This window comes from Phaethon aethereus (assembly GCF_964289735.1).
Source record: "Phaethon aethereus genome assembly, chromosome: Z".
Lineage (NCBI taxonomy): Eukaryota > Metazoa > Chordata > Aves > Phaethontiformes > Phaethontidae > Phaethon > Phaethon aethereus.
Window position 1 is genome coordinate 5473250 of NC_138577.1, and position 23887 is coordinate 5497136.

The 23887-nt window shown below is 45.8% G+C and overlaps 1 protein-coding gene across 1 annotated transcript in view; it reads right to left on the bottom strand.

Moving 5' to 3' along the window:
* Window positions 1-1111: 1111 nt before the first annotated feature.
* LOC309415992 (urea transporter 2-like) overlaps window positions 1112-23887 on the bottom strand; it is a 32555-nt gene continuing 9779 nt past the window's right edge. The window contains exons 8-15 of the mRNA XM_082013730.1: window positions 8075-8239; window positions 7183-7372; window positions 6694-6822; window positions 5404-5596; window positions 3921-4068; window positions 3189-3323; window positions 2175-2224; window positions 1112-1467 (exon numbers count right to left, since the gene is read on the bottom strand). Coding sequence (XP_081869856.1) covers window positions 1291-1467; window positions 2175-2224; window positions 3189-3323; window positions 3921-4068; window positions 5404-5596; window positions 6694-6822; window positions 7183-7372; window positions 8075-8239 — 1187 coding nt within the window. The 3' untranslated portion in view covers window positions 1112-1290. The remainder of the gene's footprint in view (window positions 1468-2174; window positions 2225-3188; window positions 3324-3920; window positions 4069-5403; window positions 5597-6693; window positions 6823-7182; window positions 7373-8074; window positions 8240-23887) is intronic.

Here is a 23887-nt window from a genome sequence, read left to right on the forward strand (position 1 = left end):
TTCATCATGAGATGAAGTGTCTTGGTGAGCCAGGCAGAAAGGTGGCCGAGGTAACCCCCGTTAGAGGTGACCAGCAATGTAGAGTGCGAGGTCAGCTTCCTCCTTCCGAACCTGCAGACCCCGGGGGCCTGTGCAGAGGTGGACAAGACTGGTCTGCTGCAGAGCTCTGCTATGTCCACCAGTTCTCCAACCATCATCTTCCCGTCGCGGGTCAGGGTGAAACATCAGAGCAGCAACTTCCGCAGCAGGGTGGGACAGTGCACTGTTTTGCTGCTTGATATTTGTGGGCTGAGAGGGGTGGTGTAGGGAGATGGGTCAAGAAGATCATCTCAAATTAGTTCTACTTGTGCACCAACTGAACTGAGACATTTTATTGCATAGGAAAGAGACAGCAATGACTTTGCTGTCGTCCCCTCCTTTGCTAACCAATGACCAAGTTCAAGTATTGAGAAAAATAATGAATTTAACATAAAATCATGAAACTTCTTACATTTTTTTTACAGAAAAAGATTCTTCTCACTGTCATTTGCTTTCTTGACCTTGGGTTTACAGACTTTTCTCTGCAACTGGGTAGGCCTGAAACACTTTTTTAATTGAATGTTAGAGCCTAAAGCAAACGAAAACATCCAAAAGCTGGGGCTTATAGACACCCCCTCCCTGCCGTTATTGTGATTTTTACCACAAGTCTTGCAAGTGTTAGCAACGCTGCCTGCAATTTATCTGTCTCCGTCTTGTGTGTGATGATGGCTAATGCACATCTCTCTCCACTGGGCTTGAGGGATCCTCCAGGCAGAACTCTTCACCACCTCTTTTCTACTTAGCAAAGGGTGCTCTCTGTTCCACTTCTCTGCTGCTATGAAGCTCTCTGAGATGTATCCTATTGCTGTTGTAAGCTGGTTTTAGCCATTAATCACGAGTCCCCTCAGATGCCGAGAGATGCTCTGCTCTTTGTTCCTTAACATCTGATTGCTGTGACTTGGATTTCACAAACAGATTTTTATTTTTATTTAAATTTCTAAGTCGTTTCCGCACTGCTTAAAATTCAAGTGTCTTTTCAGGCATATGTGGTTTTAAATCATTACAGATTGGTCTTGGGAAAGGTCCTTCCGGCACAGCACAATCCTATCTAATCAGGATAGAACAAATGAATGTGGTGGAAACTCCCTCCACGCAGAAGGTGGACTGGGTTTTTTTTGGTCTTTTGACTTTGTAGCACCCAAATCATGTTCTTCTGGGAAACACAGTGCACTCTTGCCTTAAAATATGCGACATATCTCTCTTCTTGGGTCTTTACACCTCACAGCAAGACCTCTGACGTTTCTTCATCTTCAGGTAATAAGCTCGGTTGGCTTCTGGATAGGTGACTTTGGAGAGCGGCAGCTTGTAGATGGCAGAGTTGTTTGTGGTTATTAACAGAAAGGTCAGTGCAGACAAGCAAAAAGACCAGGTTCCTGACGGCACCCCAAACTGCAAAGAAAAACACAAACTACTTGTTTACTGTGTTCCTTTCTTTGATCTTTTCATTTGATCCCCAGCCCTTGAACAAAACTAGGAGCCAGACCGCTTGGAACAAGCTTTCTCAAGGAAGCCTTGACTTGGTTTTGGATGGAGTCTCTGCCCAGGGAGGCAGAATTTCTTTATGAGATCTCGACATTGTGCATTAACCCGTAACATCTACCAGCTCTGGTGAGAAGGCTTCCTTCTCTTTGTGCATCTGCAGTGATCTTGGATGGAGATGAGACAGGAGTGGATGGAGATGAGATAGGACTGGATACCAGAAGCATTCAGCTGTACCCTGGGCTGTCGTACTGACTGCCTTTTGGCACTTGGGCAAAGCAATTAAACCAAAGTAGAGGTTGCTTTACATGTGTGGAGGGCCCCTTTCTCATCTCTTTAGGCACAAAGTATAGACATATAATTATCTCGGAGGTGTTGAGGGCTGAGCTGTGGAAGTTCATGCAAGCTCTGAGGATGAAAAGTGATGATGATTGTAAGTGGCCTGTTTCAGTGGGAACCACACCAAACCTCTGGGCAGATAGTGTCCCCTCTCCCAGATCAGTCCTGCCTTTGACTGAATTTTTCTCCACATCTTGGTGTTTTGCCTTACAAGCCAGGAAAATGTACAGCGTTCAAATTTGTTGTGGAAACAAGACCTTAGCTGATACACTACTTACCACAGACAACATGTTAGTCACTGTTGCTCCCAGGTAGGCACTGAAGAGCGCTGTTAAAAAGAAAGGTAGTTCCTGGTGAATTCAGTTGCTCATGGAGGAGAACAGCAAGGACAAACATCTCTCACACTGCCTTGGGTAGCTCAGCCAATGTTTATGACCATGCCTGGACAGCCCCCTTTTAAAGCTTTTTCCTTTGCACTGTGTCCCCTCCAACCCAGAGCTCATGGAAAGGGCAAAACAAAAAACCCTCAAAAACCTGGAGTCATGAAAAATGTGGCTATGGAAACAGGCTTTTGAAAAATGCACTGATGTGGAAAGTATATAACTTGATGGATGGGGTTAAATAGGAAAATAACCCTTCTACCCCCATCTCTCCTGCCTCTAGGGCTAGAAGGTGGGTCAATGAGGTACAAAGCTGAATCTTTTTTATATGAGCACTGAATGAGAAATAGTTTCACTCCCAGCTCACTGTGATATTGAAATTTCATATGGAATTGCCTTATAAATAATTCCTCAATCATTCTGTGTTGCCTAGCTCATGCCTTTGGTATCCATTTCAATAGACTGGGGAAACTGTACTAACTGCAGATGCAGGCTGATCATGAGCTCCAGTCTTCTCAAAGTTTAGATATGTCCTTCTCCAATGAAGGAATTTGAGCTGGTATCTATGATTGGAAAAACCAATATGATTCATCCAGCAGTGTTGAACAAACACAGTTAATGCCTCAAAACTAAGCATCTAATGTCAAAGAAAGACCTTAGTTAATCAGTGTCCGCTGATCACGTCTCGTTTTGAACACAACTCTTGGCTGAAAGCAAAAGCACTCCTTTTATTTTGTCAGGGTATGTTAGAGCAACAGCCCCAACATCCGGCTCCATCATTTGTCAATCTCGCCTGAGTCCATCTGCCTGTCTAGAGGTGGCCATCTGGCTTCAGCCCACCTCTAGTATAAATCCATCTTGTCTCACTTCAAAAGGAAACGTGGCAGTAGGGAAAATCCATAGGGTACGTACCACAGGCAATTGCCAGCAAATGTGTCTGCCAGGTGAAAGCGTAGAACATGCCTCCGATTGCAATGCATGAGAGGGAGCTGTTGTAGCCCCACAAGCCGGAGTAGATCTTGCTAAAAGGTGTTGCTAAGCTCAGTGCTGGAAAATAAGTCAAAGATGTGTCATTCTTTGGCCAAAGATATAAAGCAGCTGAGAAATGGCATGAATCCAGCTTTTTAAGAGCTCTAGCCTGCATACGTACACAAGAGCTCCTATTTGTAGTCGTGTTGCTGAGGTCTAAGACTAAAGCCACTTTAATCTAATGCAATCATGGCAAAATTTCCCTGGTGCTGCTGAGCTGATTTTGGCCATGCGATTTCAGCAGAAGATATATGAGTGAATGAGTGTAGGTGTGAACCTTAAAAGCATCCCTGAGACTTGCACATTCAGACTGATGGCTATGATTTTTATTAAGCTGCTCCTAAACCCATCAGAAATTAAGTCTTTCATTATAAAAATTAATTTCGGCCAAAAATATGCTTCTTTCTTCTGAAGATTTCCACCATCATAAAATGAGGTAAGAGAATGGGGAAGTCAATGAAAAGAAAGTTCTTAAAACAGAAGTGTATATATATTTTTTTTCAAGCAGTCATTCTCAAATGGAAGAAACATTTGTGACTGTAAGTGCTCCACTCATGGTTCCTCTTTTATTCTCCATGCTTTTATATAAATCTGTGACACAAGTCAAGTCCTTACCTGCCAGCATCCCCACCGCTGATCCAATTGCTGCATGCAGACAAATGAGCGGAGAAGAGATAAATAAAGCAACCAGGAAAATTCCCCCAGTCCAGGGGTTATCGCAGCCATAAATCTGCCCCACCCCAACTGGAATAGATCGCAGGAGCTGCAGGAATTTAAAACAAGCAAACAAAGAAAGACAAATTGTTATTGGCTTTGTAATTTCAAATTTTTAAAAAAATGGTTGGCCAGGTTCATGTTCAGCATTTGTTGGATGCAGTCTCTCTTTCTGGAAGTTTGGACACTTCTCTGGAGACAGCAGGGCATTTCCACAGGGTTTCCCCTTCAATGAAAATGAGTCATGCCTTGTTCCCTAGCCATGAGCTGCTCTGCCAGGTTACTGCTCCAACATCAAAGGTAAATGTCTTTTGTGAAACGGTTTCCTCATCATCTTTACACGTGCGGCTGACTTGGACATTTTTGTGTGCTGTTGTGGACCATGACAGTGAATTTAGGAAATGGAAGTGCTCAGGTAGATCATGCCTTTGAGAAGACATTTGCCTCTGAGTGGGCAGATCCAAGGGTGAAATGGCCAACAGTGGCTTGGCCAAAATTATAAGACTTTTTACTCGGGTAAGGCTATATGCCTGATCTGCTTATATACCTGAAACTCCCTTGGGATTCACTAGGAATATGAATGAGAGTTGCTGGGTTGGTGGGACAGAGCCCAACTTGGTCACAGTTTAGAGATGGTTTTGAGACACTTTTCCTCAAAATGTTGTGTTCCTCAATGTGGAACAGTCCATTTATTGTCCCCATAAAATTATGCACCACGGTAAATGTTCTTTGAGAAATGTCACTCGTATGGATTGCTATTTAGTGTCAATTAACTTCCTTTTCTTAATCGCTCCCAGGGAACCCCTCAAAATAGTCAACTGAGCCTTAGGGGAGAGCTATAACCATGGCGTGGCTGTTTACCATGCTATGCAGGAGCATAATTTTTTTTTTTTGAAAGATCCCACTTGAATATTAACTAAAAATATGTGAACATTTGTCTGCATCCAACTTTGTAACTATTCCTCCGTAGTGCTATCTGCTGCTCATTTCTAATGGGAAAGATGCAATTTTAAAAACACAGCACTCTCTACGTGGAAAACTAAAATTAACCTGTGAGTTAACTGGTAGTCTCAGCACAACCTTATCTATGGGGTGCTGCTCACTATATGCACAGTAACGGGGAATTAGATTGTAGAGGCTCTTTACAGATTATAATTTAGATTCAACTGTAAATGAAAGATGCCAGATACCAAAAAGATTCTTATTGTCAAGCTCTCAAAAATGTCAGTTTCTAGAGTAAACCTTTACATTTTGGATAATAGCTCTCTTATAAATGCCATTTCGTATTGCCAGGCCATAATGCAGTAACATAAAGGAAAATAATATGATTCTATAGTGGTTTTCTTTGTAAATGGAGAAGGCTATTATCTTTAGGGCATCCTACCATTGGCATTTCAGCATCCGTCCAGGTGATGTTTGGTGTTGCTGTTGCAGGCTGAATGCTAGTTGTAGGGAAGAAGAGGTTATGGGGTCCTGATGCAGCCAGATAGAGGGTCAAGGCCAAGTTGAAAGGCAAGGTGAAAACAGGCAGATCCCACTTACAGAAGACTGAGCCTAAAGCGCTGGTGAAAACAGGGCTGAAAGAAGAACAAAGTGGTTTTACTAGGAGCTTGTCAGCTAGGAAAAGAACACAAACCCAAAAAACCCCAACTGCAGGAAATTCAGTCTGTTTTTTAAAAAAAGCTGTTTAATATCCTCAGTCTTTCTGATAAAATCAGAGATATGCGAGGGTCACTTGGTGAATTTCCTACCCTTCCCAGGGCAGTCAGCGACATACAGATTCCTGTCGTGTTATGCTATGTGTGGTGAATTTGGTGACCATGAAGGAACCAAAATCCTCCACTCGTGTGGAGGATCCAGTGATTTAATGGAGTTGTTTCCCAGCTCAGTCTCAGTGTTTACATTTTTCTTTTAGTACTTGAAGTGGATTGAATTTAGGACACCCGTGTCAGGTCTGAGTGAACTGTGAAGGCGGCTGTGTGTCCTTGTTCAAGTTTATGTATCTGGGTCATTAGAAGTAAAGGCTGATATCAAAGGTATGCTTATTAAAGTGAGTATAACACCCCGTGAACTCCAGGCAGATAAATGGTATGTGTGGTTTAGCAATCTTCAACTAGACGTTTGGGGGCCAAAGACCAGCTTTCAAAATTTTTGCTGTCCAAATACCTGGCAGATTACGGTGTCATATATATGAGTAAAGTATTATTAGTTGTTTGTTTTCATTAGCATCAGCCATCACATCTTGGGACCACTGAACAGCTTCAGTGCCTGGAGAGGTAAATTTTCATGACATTTTTATATGGTGGCTTAAATAGATGAAACATTTGTGGTTGATGGTGGTGGGGAATGGGGAAAATAATGTTCCTCTAGAGACAAAAATGAATTCATGCATCACAGCAATATGGCTAACATTTTCGGCATTGAGTTACGTATGATCAGCCATCGATTTTCCTTTTCCCGCTTGGGTTTATTTGTGACTATGTGGGTGTTTTATTTGTTTTGGGATTACATTTGAGTTTAAAAGTGCAAATAATGATTCAGATTTAGTAGCACATGTGCGCCAGTTCTGTTTCTTTCCCATTGTAGTCTGTATAGTGCGTAAAATTACAAAGGCTCAGTCTCAGCATAGAGACACTGGGACTGGAATAAGAAGCGGAGGAGCCGTCTGACTTACCACGTCATGGACACCAGTGCTACCGGCAGCAGAAGCCACCAGTGATAGTCTCCCTTAGCAGAGAAGATGGCCATAAGCAATCCCACCAAGACCCCGTTATAGCCATACAGGCCTGCTGCAATGGCCGATCTGTGTGAAAGAAACAACCATCTTGAAATCTTCTCCCCTGCAGGTGCTTTGCTCACATCACCCGCTCCGTCCCCATGCAGTTGTGACTCTGTGTGGTGACGACCTGCCGAGGCTCACGCATCAACCTTCAATTTCACATGCTTGAGTCTCATGTCCTCTCAGCAACCACCCCTTCTGCAGTTACGTCCAGTGTCCCTTTGCACCAGATGCAGCTGGTGGGAAGACCTGTCTGGTCCTACCAGACCAGATGTATAGCCAGTGAAGGCGAGCATACATGCTTTTCAGCCATGTTGCCTGTTTAACGTGTAAGTCAGCATTGAAGTGACAGTCTGGTTTTGGAAGGGAAAAGGGTGGACTTACCCATCCTGACCCAGCATAAGTGCTGTTAAAGTTGAGACAACTGTTCCTAAACAGCCTGTGAGTGTCCACCATGGATTCTGCACCAGGAAGCCAGCAACTACGATAAGCCCACTGAGGGGATTGTTGACAAACATCACCTGGGACATGCCACGCAGCACCCAGTCAATAAACTGGATCACAAGAGGTTTATCTGGAAGAGATCAAACTAAATAATAACACCCCCCCCCCAAAAAATAACACAGATGATGCTGATTCGGGATGTTTTTTTTGAAACTCAGGAAGAGTTTTGGCAGTGCAACTTGGCAGCATGACTGAAGCAATGAATCAACAAGACTGTAAAACCTGACTGAGATTTATTATGGTCTATACTGAAGTCTTACAGCTGGAAAGCTGAGACGAGCAGTGTGGTTGTCAGGGTCCCCTGTTATAAAGTACCCTGGACCGAGTTCATATGAACCAGCTAATTTATGATGTCTGTGCCTCAGATGGCAAATCGTGTGTGTATCCCATTGCTGATTTATTGTGGGGACCAAACACACCTACCTATGTGTAATTTAACTTCACGGTGGCATTAGGCTTGATAGAAACTGCTCAGCTGAAAGGACAGGCAGTGTTATGAAGAATGGCAGAGCACAGAATAACCATCCCAGGCTATGTTCTGTGGGACTAAATTTGCTTTGTACATGGCATGTTGGGAGGTAAATGTCATCTCAGTCATCCTCAGAAGTTAAGCAGTATGTGCACAAAGCTGATGTTTTCCTACAAAATGGAAATAACTCAGGGCAGAGGTAGTTTCTGTACTACTCTTGCTTGAATCCAGTTACTGAGAAGTTAGTTATTACTCCTTTGAAGTAATTGATCTTTGGAATCCCCTAATTAGTCATGACTTTACCTTTTAGCCAGGCTCCAAATTCCTTCATGTCTCCAGTGATGTACCCAACAGCTCTGCAGACTCTCTTCCCAGCTTTGCTCAGTGGATTCTGCTTTATTGGCTTTCTTTCCCCCTTGGTTTCTATCTTGACGTCAACACTGTTTTCCATGTTGATATTCTGACCCTCTGGTAAAATTCAACGGGAAAGAAAAAAGGCAGTTCATTACAATGCCTCTTACTGACACCTGTTTATTCTCTTTGCCACATACATATTATTGCTCAGTACATGTTATTTTGGAGCCAGAAAGAGGAAAATCCTTACTCTGAACACCTGATTGTCATATGTCCATGAACACATTCTGTCTTCGTGTGCTCTTGGGACCCTGCACTGTCCTTCCAGACTTCCATGCAGTCATAGATTTGAACACCACAAAGCATGACTGAGCCTTGTCATAGTATTTTACCCGATTTTAACACCCTGCTCAGCTATACCATGTTTTCTAGAATTCAAGCAGCTCTTGATTTAAGGGGTAACTTCAAAGAGCAAGATGGCATTAAAGGACACCGGCTTCACAGAAGGTGAAGCTTTTACCTCAAGATTCAACTTGATAGAGATTCCACCACATCTAGGAAACTGCTTCAATGACTGAGTTTCCTCTGCTGCTTAATGCGTATTTCCAGTTTGAATTTATCCATTTACCACCAATAATAGGTACCTAAAGTTAGGTTAATGGGTCTCTATACTGTCACATATTGGGATCAGTTCAACCTTTCTCATGAGCGTGGGCTTAGCTTGAGGGTTGTTCATGGTGCCTTACTCCATTACTTACATGCATTTATACATTTTTTTTTTCCCTCTATTGAATTGTACTTTTAGCTGCCCCATCTTTAGAATTACCCAACACTGACGTAAGAGATTAAAAGCCAAATTCAGAGTGGTTGCTTTCCATTCTGCCTTAGACATGTTGCTGCCTTCTCTCTGCCAGCTGCACAGTAAGGTGTTAGGTGGTCTGCACTGGCCATTGTTCTTCAGCATAAAACAAGATTTGTGACCACTTGTTAGAACCTGTGGTAAGAAACACTCAGGGACTAATGAAAGGACTTCTATTAAATTTAGCGGGCACTATATTAAGACCTCAATAAGGTGAGGGAGCACTATATGCCAAGCAGAGGTGTTTAGGGCATCCATGCAGAGGTGGGGTCCCCTATGGGAGACATGCCCTTTGGATTAGGAGCTGCTGGAATACCCTTTGGCACCTCATACAGCTCTAGACAGCTTCATTCAGGCATGTGGACCAGAGACTCACATTTAACTGTAAACACTGGATTTTAAAAACAATGTCCTATAGCCAATTTGTTATTTACCTAAGGGTCAATTCTCAATATGAAGTCAGCAAATTAAAAACCCCCAAACCTTTCCCTGGAGTGTATTCATTTTTCTGAAGAGTAGGACTAATTCTTGATAACTGTCATGACAAAGAAAACACAAGACAAGGTACGGTATTGAGTGAATGCAGAACCAGAGCTGCTTCAGGTCTCACTGCTGAGTAGCAGCTTAGGCAAGAAGTAAAGAATTTAGGTTGGGAGTTAATAGTCTAAATAAGAGGGTACAAGGATGTAAGTATTTGAGTTACTCCTTGACTCACTTGAAGCTTCAGTAAAAGCCCTCTTGGCAGCTGAGGAAGAGAATTCATTCTCTTCAGAAATACAAGTGCAGAGTGCTTAAGCTAAAGCAGCCTCACCCCTGGGCATTACAGTTGCAGGGCCAGACATGTGGTTAAGCAGCCAGTTTCTTTAGTGTGTGTTATTGGAGGGCTGATGGTGGCATTTTGGGAAGTGAATATTTGCACCAATCATAAATAGACGTGTTCTGCCTTCTGGAAGAGCCCTGCTAATGCAGTGATAGGTTCCATATGAAAAAGACTGAAGACTGGGCCAGTATGTAGAAGAGTATTGAATTTGATTTTGCGTAGGACACAAAGGCAAGGAGCTTAACTAGAGGAGGAAGAAAAGGATGAGAGTGTTGCTAGGGATGGCGTCTCGGCACTGGAAGGCTTTTTCCTGGCTCAGTTATAATTCATTACCTTGATTCATTAACCTTCGCTTTTCTCATATTTTATTCTGAAATAATGGAATAAGTGAATTGGATGCACTTTCAGTTAAATCAAAATTTCCAGCCAAGATAAATGCTCTTCATTTGGTGAAAGTGCATTTATGTTTTCAATTTAAAGAATCTTCCTCTTTATGTAACTTAGGCTTTCTCTGTTGCTAATGCATAAAGTCAAGGGCTGTTGCATTTGCATTTGCGGAGCGATGTTGCGTGCCCGGTGCTAGCATGCCTGATATGTCTCCCTGCACGCCGAGTGAGGATGCTCTTTGCGTCCCACAAGCCTGAGGGTGTTCTGCAGTGTGGGATGTAATGTGCATGTGAGGTGTCAGGATCACTTTCTGGCCCACTCACATGGTGGAGAAGAAAACGGGTCAAGCTGGAAGCCCTAATTCATCAAAACTTTGAGTTGCTTTGCCATAGGAAGGCACTTAAGCGCATACTTAACTTCCCATGAATGTGGGAAGCGATGTGAATTCAGTGCTTTGCCGAATCGGGACCAGAATGAACGGGGAAGGAATGCTCCCGTGGCGAGTACCCGAGGGGAGTTTCCTTCCTTTCTTACGCAAGGTGGCTTTTACCCTGGGATAGATGGTTACTATGTGTTGTAAGTCACTGCGAGGTGTGAAGCCTTTTATCTGCTGTTGAGGCTATTTGGCGGTGCATGGGCTGTGCTGCTGGCACGGCAGCTTTCACAGGCACTACTGCACTGCGCAAGTCTGAGCCTGGAGAACTCCTTTGCTCTGGGTTTTCGTGGACAGAAATGAAGTCAGCTTGATGCACTTGGCACGGCAAAAAGACCAGGTGACCAGGTGAGTCACTTCCACCAACCTGGCTTGAACTTCACTCCCCACGAAGGCTGCGCCAATACCCTGCCTACCCGTTCTTCCAGAGTATTCAAAATCACGGTGATCGGAGGGTGGTCATGGGTACCTTCTGGCCGCGGTGCTGGTCAACTTCACGTTCATTATGTCCCTGTTTATTTAAAGTGCTGTGTCTCTCTAGAGAGGCATCACATGAACTATTCTTCATCTTTCCTGTCAGCTTATATATGCTAAAGGAGAAGGAAATCATTACAAAACACCCCGCCACCTGAAGAACACCCATGTAATGGATTCGGGTGGGGTCTTCACAACACCTTAAAGACCCAGATCCAGCCCCATTGGCTTCATGGCCACCCCAAATCACATCCCAGGTGCTGTGTGAGGACTGCCTCCTGTGTGCGGTGGTTCGGCTATCGCCACAGCCGTGGTGCTGCCCATCTGTCCAGAAACACAGAACATGGAGGACTCGCACTACCTTTACTTAGTCGTCCAAAGGAAGTGTAAAGAAGTAGTGAACGCTTGGAAACCAGCAGCAGGGGAGAATTTTTTGGGCATCTTTAACAATGTTTGGTACTGTAAGAAGCAGTAGCTGCCACATACGCTCAGATTAATGATCTACTAACACATTACTTTGTTTTAGGGAGTAGGCGATAGCAGCTGTTTAAGAAAGGACAGAAGACAAACGGTGTCTCATCCCAGAATAATGGAGAGGCTCAGAGAATGTTAAGACAGTGACGCTTGAATTTTAATTCAATCTGAAGTGTGCATGTTTGGACGGGGATTGCATGAAGGCCAGTCTTCAGCAGGTCTTTTGAAGACCTGCTATTGAAGTTATGTTAACATGCAGTTTTCAGTCAAAGTGGGCTTTTTTTCTTAGCGTGTGAAGGAAGGAAATGGAAATAATTGTGAAAGGACTATTCTGCTGGAACAGACTGCTTGGCTTCTGCAGGGGGGCAGGATTCTTTAGATTCTTTTAATACCTTGTTATTTTATTCCTTTTATACCTTTATTCCTATTCTATTAGTCTGGGAAACTGTTTTTTGATCTCAGATGCTTAACTAAAGACCGTGTAAGTCCCGCTCTCCGACACACGGTGTGAAGTGTACCGCCTGATCTCCTACACGCTCGGGAGAGGTGCTCCAGACAAGCGTCTGGTGAAAATGCAGCGCGGGCTGCCGATGCTGGGGTGTAACCGCTGTGGTACAGGAGCGGCAGCAGGACCCAGGCAGAGCGAGTCTGAATGGGGTTTTCATCTCTGTGGTGCACGTGCAGAGGAGCTATTTAAAACCCTTTTCCCATGGCGTACCGTGGAAAGTGAGAGCTGGACTGTGGGCACTGCTGCTTTTCCACAGTCGTTCCAGACGTTTGCTGCCTCCCCTTGCCTGGATATCTTTGTGCTGTGGGATAATATCTCTCTGCCATCCTTGCTAAGGATGCTCATGTAAGCAAGAGGGAAAGTTTTGCAGCTAAAAGTATCTAAATACTTTTGTATCAGCTATGAAATGGAACCCGTGAGAACAGAGAAAAAAAAAAAAAGAGATGTTTCTCTTGCATGAAAATGAAATCATCGCAGGGCCAAGAAGCTAATCTATTGTTTTTTTTTTAAATCAACTTTGCAGAGTTAATAAATGTCCTGCAGCCAAGCACTGATGTTATGCAACTTCGTGTCTCCCTAAATCAATTTCCCTTCCACCTCGTCCACGTCGCGCCGTCCCCGCGGCCTCTCGGCAGTGCCCTGCTAAAGCCGCAGCCAAGCGGGCTCCGTACCGCTGCCGCACTCCCGCGGCATCTGGCCCCCAAATACTTTTTTATTCCCGTGCTGAAACGGAGACCAGCCCGGTCACACGTTCGTGGTGTGTTACACGAGGGTGGTACTGTGCTCGCAGCTGGGCGAGGAGCAGCGGCTCTTACTTGGCTAATTGTCTTACTCCTCACAGGTAACAGTGATTTCCTAGCTGGTGCCTGTCTGGCTTTTATCTCTGAAAATGCAGCATTGAGTTATCTAGTACTTTCTTTTCTTTCTGGAATTTTCCTCTCTGCCTGACGAAATTCAAATTACTCTGTAAATCGAGAGGATTTAAATTACCGTGTGGTATTTGTTTGTCCAAGGAACTGCTACCGCACAATTACGGTCATTGTGTCTTGCATTCTCTGAATTGTTGCTGCGAAGTGCGCAGGCAGCCAGCTCTGCGTGCAGCCTGTTTTTAGAGGAATTCCTGCATCCAAGTACAATAGGAGGAAAGGGCCAGATTCTCAGCAGCTCTGATTCCAGCATAGCCTGTGTAATGTTACCGGGGGTTTAGTAAAGCTGGATAAGTATAGTGTTGTGTTATGTGCAGGAACACACGCATGCACAAGCACGCTCCCCAAAACAGAGAGATTATAATGCACTTGACCCGCACTGAAAAAAAAAGTTCAGGTTTTCCCATAGACGACACATTTCAAAGCATTAGTTCAAAAGAAAGCTCATCCCTCAGGTTCAAATATTCATTAAGCCCATTTGCAATTCAATTTTCAGAGATCTGTCTCTCGGGGACAGAGAGATCCAGAGATACTATCACATTAACTGCGTATTATTACTATTTGGGCATTTTTCATTTTGCAGAATAGAAAGAGAGTAAAAGGAGATGTTAAAGGGTTCCAGTTGTGGGACTGTTTTTTTTTTCTTCTTTTTTCTCAAAGGTTCAACCAACTGGGCTAAGCAGCAGTAATAAAGCCTCACCCTGCTACAAAATTCTCAATAATTGAAATTCTTGTGACATTCCCCAACCTCTGTGTTCCTCTTGAGCCTTTGCTGCTCTCACTCAGGAGGACTGTGCAGATGCTGTTTGTTAGGTGTTTTGGGGGAGAAGAAAGATCCGGGTAAGTCATTAACAGGGTGTGTGTTTATTGCTGTGCATGAAAAGGAATAAAGAAAGTGCTCTTACCTCTTCGATGAGTTCAGGGGTAGCTGTTGCTTTGCCGGCTAGGACAGAAGGAAAACAAGGCTAAGAGAATGGGAAAAAGAAAGTGCCCCACCAGCTTATATAGGCTAGCATGGCTCCTGTCCTGATATTACTAATTAGTTTGTTTCTCCTCCCACTTGGTGAGCTCCAAGCTAAAGTCAAGAAGGTTCCCTCTTGAGTTCTCCACCTTTCCTCTTGCTCTGTCCTTGGTCCCTTGCCAACAGCCTCTCCAAATGTCCTCTTCCCTGATTTTTTTTTTTCTTTTTGTATTTTTTTTTGTTAAGTCTCTCTTAACTCTGTCCTTTCTCCTCCTCCACCACTTAAAAGGATTCCAGGCTTCAGAAAGGACTCTCGGTATACCTGAGCTCACCCTCTCCAGTGTTATTCTCCTTATCCAAGACAGCTCAGCATCCTTCCCTCTCAAAACGCTGGGCTGGGACCATGTATTGCAGCATGTCACGTTCAGCAGCTTGTCGACTTTTCCTGTTTCTGGGTAGTTTTTCGGAGCAAAGGACCTGGTGACCTTCTGTTGTTTAATTGCTTTTTGTCAGTTATTTGAGAAATTCAAGGGGTATTTTTCTTACTTCTTTTTTTAACCTGGCCTCCCTGGCTCGCTGGAGGAATCTGGAATATCAGAAGTGTGGCATATTTGAGAGGTTTATAAGTCTGTGAAATCTCTGTGAAAGGCGGAGAAGAGGCTGGAGAGAGAAGTCCTGAGAGAGTGAATTATAGGAGAAAGGGCAGAGAAAAAGCACTTGGGAACTTAAGGAACCTGTTAGGCTAATTTAAACCACAGTTTAATTCACTTTGGGGTTCTTTCAGAGTGATGGCTTAGAGGAGCAGCCCTGCAACTTCAGCTGAGTGCTGGAGCGAATAGTTTGCTGTTGAACCAGAACCCACCTGGCTTTATGGCATTGCTTCCTCCAGCCCTGCCCTGTGGAAACAGCCTCAGCCTCTGCGTGAGCTGGAGCGATGTCGTTCTCACTGTGTTCATTCCCAGGCTGCCTCTCTTTTGATGGAGATGTTTTTAACAGGAGGCTGGATTTTTTTCTTTTTCCCCCTAAGAGTAATGTTCCTGGTAACAGTTGTCAGCTTAGTATTGCTGCACGAGCGGGGCTTCTTCTCATCGAGGAGGCACCAGGCTCGGCCTCGTTGAAAACAACATCTTTTCCGCTCTCTGTGAAGGAGATGCCGCACCGGGGGCGAGGCAGGATGCGCCGTTGGGCCGCGCTGCCTCCATCCGCGGAGCGATGCGGTGGCTCCGTAGGCTCAGCAGCCACCTTCTCCCTCCGTGGTACCAGAATCGGGACCGCCCTGTCCAATTCTGACACCGTGATGAGGTTGTTGACACGTTGGAGGGGATTCACGAAAAAGCCACCCGGCTTGCAGGTCTGTGATGGATGCCTTGGAGCGATGCTTTGTTTAGCTTATCAAAGAGCTGGCTAATAAGTAACAGGATCACAGTCTGCTGCTGCCTACGAGGGAGCGAGGTCCCTGGCAGCAGCTCTGTGAACTAGAGGCAGTGATGTTCTCCACTGCCATGTGATGGGTTCACCGGTCGTAGGTGCAGCCGGCCACGGGGAGGGTTTCGCTACTGCAGCGATTGCCTTAGGGAATCCCTAAATTTCCAACAATTACCTTCCAAAAAGGTCTGGGCCAGATCCCAGATTGGGTGCTGGAGTCAGGTGCAGGAATACCTGCCTGTGGCTGTGTGCCCGTCGTGGCCTGAAAGGAGTCCTTCAGGATGACCTCCTTCCCCGTGGGACCAGCGAGCAAGTTCGTGATCCCACCGGACTGAGTTAAGGTGAAACAACAGCAGCCAACCAATTTAGCAATTTAATAATACAAAATGCAAGGCACGAGTTATATAAATGACTCAACAGCAACTACTCTAACTAAACAATTCAACTAAACAAACAAGTCCCCTGCAACATGTCTTTTACAGTTTGACAAAAAGAGGGGGCGGGGGGGACAGAGGGGAGGCGGAGAGAGAGAAAGAGGAAGAGAGGCAGCAAAGAAGATATCACCACCTGTGGATCCAGCGGCATCCTGTTGGTCCTCTTGATGTTCCTTGGTGGTGGGGGTCCCCTTTTTTGCTTCTGGTGGTGTCATTTTTATACAGTCCGAGTCCCACAATCTCCGTCTGATCCCAAGAAACTTCATGCATATGCAACAGGCACATCTCCAGGCTTTGGTGTCTCTTCTCGCTGTGCCTGCACCATATCTCTGCTTTGCAGGAACCGGTCACTGCGCTGGCACCGTTATCTCTGCTCTGCAGGAACTGGTGTCTCGTTCTTCTTTGGGGTTTACTCCATACCAAGACATGTTCAAGCTGTTGTACCTAGAAAGGTGTGGGTCCCTTGGAACCACGAAATATTTAAGACAGAAACCGCATATCGGTCCACCATAGTGCCTTAGCCAGCCAAAGCACTCCTGGTTGCCTGAGGACTGAGTTTCTCTGTAGGATTCGTGCAGAAGGGTGGGAATGGTCAAAAACCTCCCAGGTGTAATCCTATCCATGCCAAGTTAGGTGCCCACTGCTAACACAGAATCACAGAATCATTAAGGTTGGAAAAGACCTCTAAGATCATCAAGTCCAACCATCAACCCAACACCCCCATGCCCACTAAACCATGTCCTGAAGTGCCACGTCTATATGTTTTTTGAACACCTCCAGTGATGGTGACTCCACCACCTCCCTGGGTAGCTTGTTCCAATGCTTGACAACCCTTTTGGTGAAGAACTTTTTCCTAATATGCAATCTAAACCTCCCCTGGTGCAACTTGAGGCCATTTCCTCTCATTCTGTCACCAGTTACTTGGGAGAAGAGACCAACACCCACCTCACCACAACCCCCTTTCAGGTAGTTGTAGAGAGCGATAAGGTCTCCCCTCAGCCTCCTCTTCTCCAGACTGGACACCCCCAGTTCCCTCAGCTGCTTCTCATCAGACCTGTGCTCCAGACCCCTCACCAACTTTGATGCCCTTCAGTCCTGAACACTCCAGAGCGTAGGTATCTGCTCCTGTCTTTTGGGGGTTTGGAATTCAAGGTGGGGAGACTGAAAGCAGAGGCCATTGTTTGTCAAAAGGATCAAGACGTGCCATGTGCCTGTTACGTAGCCTTCAGGTACCATCTGCCTGGGAGTGGGCCACCAGCTCTGGGTGAGCTCTGGATAACCACGTAACGATGTGCAAACTGAGCATGCAGGTAACACTTACAGGTGACTAGTGAGTTGCCTCTTGATTTTAAGTTTGTGTGAAGATCACTTGATGCTGAGGACAAGGCAGCTGAGATTGGTGTCTGGCACCTAAGTCTCATATAATTTAGGAGAGCTGAATCCATTTTAACTCATCAGCTCTGTGCTGGTGAAGCTGGTTGATGCGTTTCTTCTGCCTGCTCTGTGGGAAAGTGGCTTTGAGAATGCCCCTTGGACCGAGCCCAGTGGTTGACACAGTCAGAAGAGGGGTTGGTGGTTTGATCCCAACCAGACTTTGTACCTGAGCTGTCCCAGAGAAATGCCTGAATCATCACTGACTGTCTTAGCTTGCCAAGCAGGAGCTGTCTAGCTGCGTTAGCTGGGTACAGTGCTTGAACTCATCAACTCTTCCAGGAAAGGATCTTATGGCCCTAATCCAGCTTCACATGCTCTATCTCCATGCCCCTCTCAAGGCTCACTGGCCTTCAAGAGGTGCATAGAAAACCACTTGGTAGCAGATTGACATTATACTGCTGGTTTTGGCTGTGCTCCTTGGCTCAGGTTGCACTGCAGGGATTAGGTCTGCACAGGGAGCTGCATCAGCTCTTGGACTCCAACAGGTGCTTTAAAATGACATAAATCCATTATGGAGCTCCCAGGGCTTTTTCTGCCAAGCTGTTTTCCGGCTAGGTGGCCCCCAGCATTTCCTGGTGCAAGGAATCGTTCCTCCCCAGGCATTGGACTTTGCACTTCTCCTTCTTAAACTTCATGAGGTTCTTGTTAGTTCATTGTTCCAGCCTGTTGAGGACCCTGTGGATGGCAGCATGACCCTCTGGCATATCAACCACTCCACCCAGTTTTGTATCTTCCCCAAATTTGCTGAGGGTGCACACTCTACCCATGACCGAGGTCATTAATTAAAGTGTTAAACAGTTTTGGCCCCAGTATAGATCACCTCTGGGTTACACCACTAGTGACTGGCTGGACTTCTTGCCACTGATTACAACCCTCTGGGCCCTTCCATTCAGCCAGTTTTCAGTCCACCTCACTGTCCACTTATCTAGCCCATAATTCATTAACTTGGCTATGAGGATGTCATGGGAGGCAGTGTCAAAACCAAATGATGCTCCAAAACTGCTTCAGTGACTTAGGACTGTAGGATAGGGGACCTCTGTCACCTGGTCTAGCTTCCTGCTGTGAGGCTGACTATGACTGAATCCACCATTTCACTTCCAGGTTTTTTCCCAGCCTGTGGTTTCCCTGGAGAGGCGTGGAGAGGCAGCAGTGGAAGTGGAGATATGGCAGGAGGGGGAGATAACCACATGATGTATGGGGGAGAGTGATGCTCAACCCATGTGCTGGCTGAGGAGGCAGCTCCTCTGGCCAGGTAGGGGCTGAGCCATGCTGGAGGCATGGTGCTTGGAGGAGCAACATCTGCAAGTCTGTGCCTGTTGGCATCTGTGGCCATGCTGCTTTTCATCATCTTGTTTTTATAAGCAAATGCAGAGTGGAAAAATCTGTTTCAGCACAGAGCACCAAGGGATCTGTCACAATCTTGCACTTGTTTGCTGAGGGAAGTAGTTTTGGGTTTATACAGAGTGGACCAAAAGCCAAGCTGGTGTGGGCAGCTTCTATCCCTCCACTTTGGCCTGTAAAAATTCTCTAGAGAAAACTACTATTTGCCATTCCTCAAGCTAGTGGCTGTCAGGGTGGCCGGAGAGGAAAGCTGTCCGGCTCCGGTGTCCGGCTCCCTCTCGTGGTACGTGTCCAGCACATACAATCAGAGAAAATATTCAGATGCCAATTTTTGGAGGGCTCATAAACAGCAGTTCCCTGGCCCTGGCACAGCCAAAACTCCCTGTAGTCTGAGGTGGTGTAAGGCTCTGGATACTGCTGCTGATGTACGCTCCCGAAATAAACGGTTCCCCTAATGCACACGCACCAGCTCCCTCCCCTGGCCGCCCGCTGAGGAGATCCGCTGTCCTTTCTGTCCAGCCTGGCCTGCCCCAGGGCTCATCTTCCCAGCTCCTGCAGCTTCCAGGGTGCGAAACACCTCTCTGGGAACCTTCTGGGATAGGAGTGGGGCAGGTGCACATTTTGTATTAGACAAAAGAAAAAGAAAGTCGTATCTGCTGGATAACTCCGTTTCTGGGGACAGAAAATGCCCTAAGCAGGGTTTAATTTACACAAGTGAAATAAACTCACTCAGCTGCAGTAAGAAACCATCGCTGGCTGATAGTTTGACATCGTCTTTGCCTTTCTGGTTTTCTCCACAGCCAGGAAGTCGCTACCTGGTTTCTGGCTGAGCGGTTTCGCAGAGCGGAGATCTGTGGATGACAGCGCGACAGAGCTGTCGGCACTTCGTTGAAACGAGGGAAGTGCACTGAAGTGGGGTCAGGTACAGGCTGGGGTGCCCTGGGGTGAAGGGGGAAAAAAAGACTCCTGATTGTCCTAGCTGCACAAGTCAAGGATGTCTCTGTCTCTCTGTCTTTGCCTTTTGCAATTCAACGCACAACACAGTTGGATTTGCAGCCGCTGAGATGCGCTGCGCAGCCTGCACCCCTGTGTGTTTTCGGGGGGAGAGGTAGCTGGATGTTTTTGGAAGGGTTCCGCATGTACTTGGTGCTTCATCCCTGCTGTGCTGGGTGAAGCTGCACGTTTTGGGAGCGTGACTTTGGGTCTGCCTCAACTTGCTATGCAAAGGGCTGTCCCTGGAGGAGGATGTGAGGATGCAGCTCCACAACGGCGTAAGCTACTAAATGCACCGAGGTAATTGAGCGCACTCGGGAGCCGCTGAGCTGTAAGCGGAGGTGCCCAAACTCATTCCCAGGGAAAATGTGGTGGAAGAAACCTTTGCTTCCCAGAGAGCTATCCCTGGTCTTCTCATCCCGCCAGCGGGATGTGTGAATTCCAGCTGTGGCAACAGCTGCAGGAGTTTCTAAAAGACCCCCTGGGAGCTGTAAAATCAGCTGCAATCAAGAGTGTGTTTCCTGTTTGGACTCCTTCCATCTTCCAAATCAAAACTGACCCTTCTGTTGAAGGGGGAGCGACGGGACAGTGTTTGGCAAACAGGTCTCACCTCGGAGTGGGGATAGTTCTGTAACCCTGGCGAATGCGATCTCCAAAAAAGGAGTCAGCCTGCAGTGTGGGGGAGTATGTCTGTCGTTACAGACCAGAGATATCTGCCATGGGCAAAGCACACAGCAACTTCCCAACAGCTGGGAATTTTAGGTACTTATCTTATTTGGACACGTTGTCAAGTTTGGGGTTTTTCAGCTTGTGGTGAGGCCCCATGTTGCTGAGGTACCCCTCAGGAGCATAAAGCCCTTCCTGATATTTGCTGGTGGCTGCCAGGGTGCTGCCTGGCTCCACGCACCGGCTGCCCAGGAGTTGGGAGGGGGGCATTTGCCCTCCCTGTCCGACAGCTTCACACTCCCATTTGCACCCATCTGTAGTTGCAGGTATGGGAAGAAAAGGCGTTGATGTTGCAGCGGGGCTGAAAAAAAGACAATACTTACTTTAAGCTCTCAGTGAGGTTGAACAGAGCCGTCAGGGAAGGGCCCAGGCTCTGCTGCAGAGCCGCTCTGGCAGCTTAAGAGTGGAGGCCAACACGGAAACCAGCTCAGTGGCAGCAGACTTTAACCCATTGCGCTTTGCCTGGCTCTCACTCCCCTTACAGCCCTGCAGCCACTTCTCCCCATCGCTGTTTAAAAGCGTAGCAGGAGGTTTTCCAGCCCTACAGCTTTGGGTGTCCTCCCTGGTTTGAGAAGCGTCACCATCTCCTATAGTGGTCTCCCTCTGTACTGTTGTTTCTGTCTGCTTTGGATCCCAGTAGTACCTGAAAGGGTTGTTGGGTCTCAAAAAAGTTACTTAGATGGAGGAATCAGGTGGTAAACACCATGCTCCAGCAACTGGGATGATCCAGTGTGGATGGCAGCATGGGTCTGACCTCTGCTACGACTAATGTCCACTCAGAAGGCAAATCCTTCCCCTCTACATGCCCTCACCGCACCTTTGCTAATTGTTCATGAAGAGTAATTAACAGGTAAGTCATTCTGGAGTCATCGATACCCAGGCCTGGATATCTAAAGCACTTGCCTCTCCTTGTTCTGTAAGAGGTTCTGTGACCAATCTTATCGACAGAAGCACCTATGTCTATGTGAGAAGAGCTGGGAACGTCCTCTGAAAGAGCAAAGTTGGTTTGGATTTTTTTTTAGAGGGTGAGGAGCGAATAGAAGAGTAAGAAAAATGACATTCGGAGCAATAAAGTAAGCATTTTTCTTAGAACCACATAGTGCACATAGTGTTTTTACCTTGGACTCCTTGGATAAGAGACTAGATGGTCTCTGTTCACTGGGGAGGTATCCTGCTAAAAAAAAATGAATTCCTTAGTTTTGTTTAGTCTGTTCCCATTTGCTACCGCTGTTCAGATTTTGAAGGCAAGTTTTCAGGAGGTTGTTTTTATATATGCAGCTGCTAGGCCAGGCATTGATTTGTACAGGAATATTTATTTCATTTTCTGTGGAGGTGAGCTGGGTGGAGTGATGGCTCTAGCTGTAGAAGAGGCTTTTGTTTTTAGGCTTTTCTTTTCTTTTATGAGTATATTTGTTTTATGTTAGATCTCTGGGAACTGGCTAAAAATGATTAGTCCCATTGAAACCTGTACATTTTCTTTTCTTAATGAATATTTTCTGTAGAGCTTGATAGACAGCAGGCTGTTGGGGCTACCGCTGATAACTTCAGTTAGTGCTTTTATTGTCTACTGCTCCCTTCCAGGAGACACTTGATTTGTCTTGGCTGTTTTCAAGAATTATTAGTACTGGCTATAGGTACTCATATCTTTTGATTAGCTAGGGACTTCATAAAGCTGTTTATACCCTATTTTTTATGGATGGTTTGAACTCTAGAAATTGCTTTACTAATTGATTTCAGGATGGGTTTGCTTGTGGCTGAGGAATTAATGTCTGCAGTGGCTCTTACATGACAAATTCTTTCCAGTAGCCATATTGTGCTTGGACTTCACTCTTATTTTTAAGGAAATAACATGCTTGGCATAACTAACCACAGTTGAGGTTTTTCTTCAAAAATATGGTTCTAGCATTATTTTAGCTGACTATTATAGTATTTTTGCAACTTTGTGTTGATACTATTCAAAGCTTTCTCTAATGCTGGATTGTGTATGAGCTAAATTAAAGTGTGGAGAGCAGATAAATGGGTCCTTCCAGTTTGCATCTGCTTTATTTCTCATGGACTACTATAGAGGGAAGGTGTTCAGGCAGTTGTGTATCACCTCATGAGTTTCTCTCTCTCTCTCTTTCTCTACAGCAGCAGTAGCATTGGGATGTCCCTGATCTTGCAGTCTATAGTGGCTATAGGAGACTGCTTTTTTACTAGCATTGGTTTGCTGGCATCATGGCTCAAAGGGTAGCTTGGCAACCTGTTCCCCTGTGGCTCTCTGCTTTCTTCCCTGCCTGCTGACACCTTTTCTGATGGTGTTTTTGCTTTTTTTGGAGTCACCGTGCAGGATTAAGCAGTTGCACATGCAGCCTACAAATGCCCTTTAACTTAACACTGGCTGGGAACGTGGATCCATTTACATCGGTCCTCTGCGGTAGCTTAAAGGCTTAACCGCCTTTGTCCAGTGCCTGGGTCCTGGGTTGTTTTCTGTTTCTCTTAAATCAGAGGTTTTCATCCCTTGCTCTTGTGTTACAGAAATACATCTGTGCCTCTGGGCTCCTGCTGCTTGTCCAAGCTCAGCATCTCCAGGAGGCTGCTGGGGCTTGCATGGGAGGTTTTGACCACCATAAGTGCTTTTGCTTTTCTGCTTGCTGCAGTCGTACATCTGTTGTTAGGTCTTCCTCCCTCTAACAGAGATAGGTCAGTTATTGAGCTGTGGTCAGTCCTAGTCCTCTTAGTTTGCCCCGGGCCAACAAAAGTCTCATGGCTAACATGTCAAGCAGACTGTTGGGGTTCTTGGTCTTTTATTGGTCTCCAAGAAGACTTGTGGCATATGGGAATGACAGCTTGTTCCCTCAGTGCTTTCCTGGAGGGCATTTGTTCAGGTTCAGAGGTTAGCATGAGGTCTAAAATGGGACAGAGGTGTAACACAGATACTCAGGTCTGAGGGTGGGTTATAAGGGCTACAAAGCTCACTGGATCCCTAAATTTTCACTGACAGGGTTATCTTGGCTACTGAAATTTGGACGTATCTGCATGTGTGAGGCTGTCCTGCCAGGTGGAATCTCAAATCTGTTGTCATCCAGATAGGGGAGGAATTAGGACCTAAATTTTACTGAAGTCCCTGGAATGGCCCAACCTGTTTAAAAAGCATCTCAGCATACATATATGGCACCATATTTTTGTCTCCCAGGCTGACTTCAATCTTGGATGCTCCTTATAGGGGAAGTTTAGAGGAGCTGGCAGTTGCTGGTGCTGCCGATCTTTTGCTTGTAAAGGCACAAATGGTCCCATGAACAGCACCCAGGCTCACCTTTTCTAAAAAGGTGCATGTGCTGGGTGAGAGCTGGGCTCCTACCTGCTCAGAGACCCTCAGATGAATCTGCAACACAGCCCCACATCAGGAGGCAGAAAGGATGGTGTCTGATCTGAATGTTTGTGGTTGCATAGTCTCTTTGCATTTTAAATCTTCAAGTCCTTCGAGTCTGTGACTTTAAACTGATCATGTGAAATGACTTTAGAACAAAGAAGTCTTTCTGTCAGGCTTGTTTTGCAGAGGTTTTGGAAAAGGTTCCCAAGAAAAGT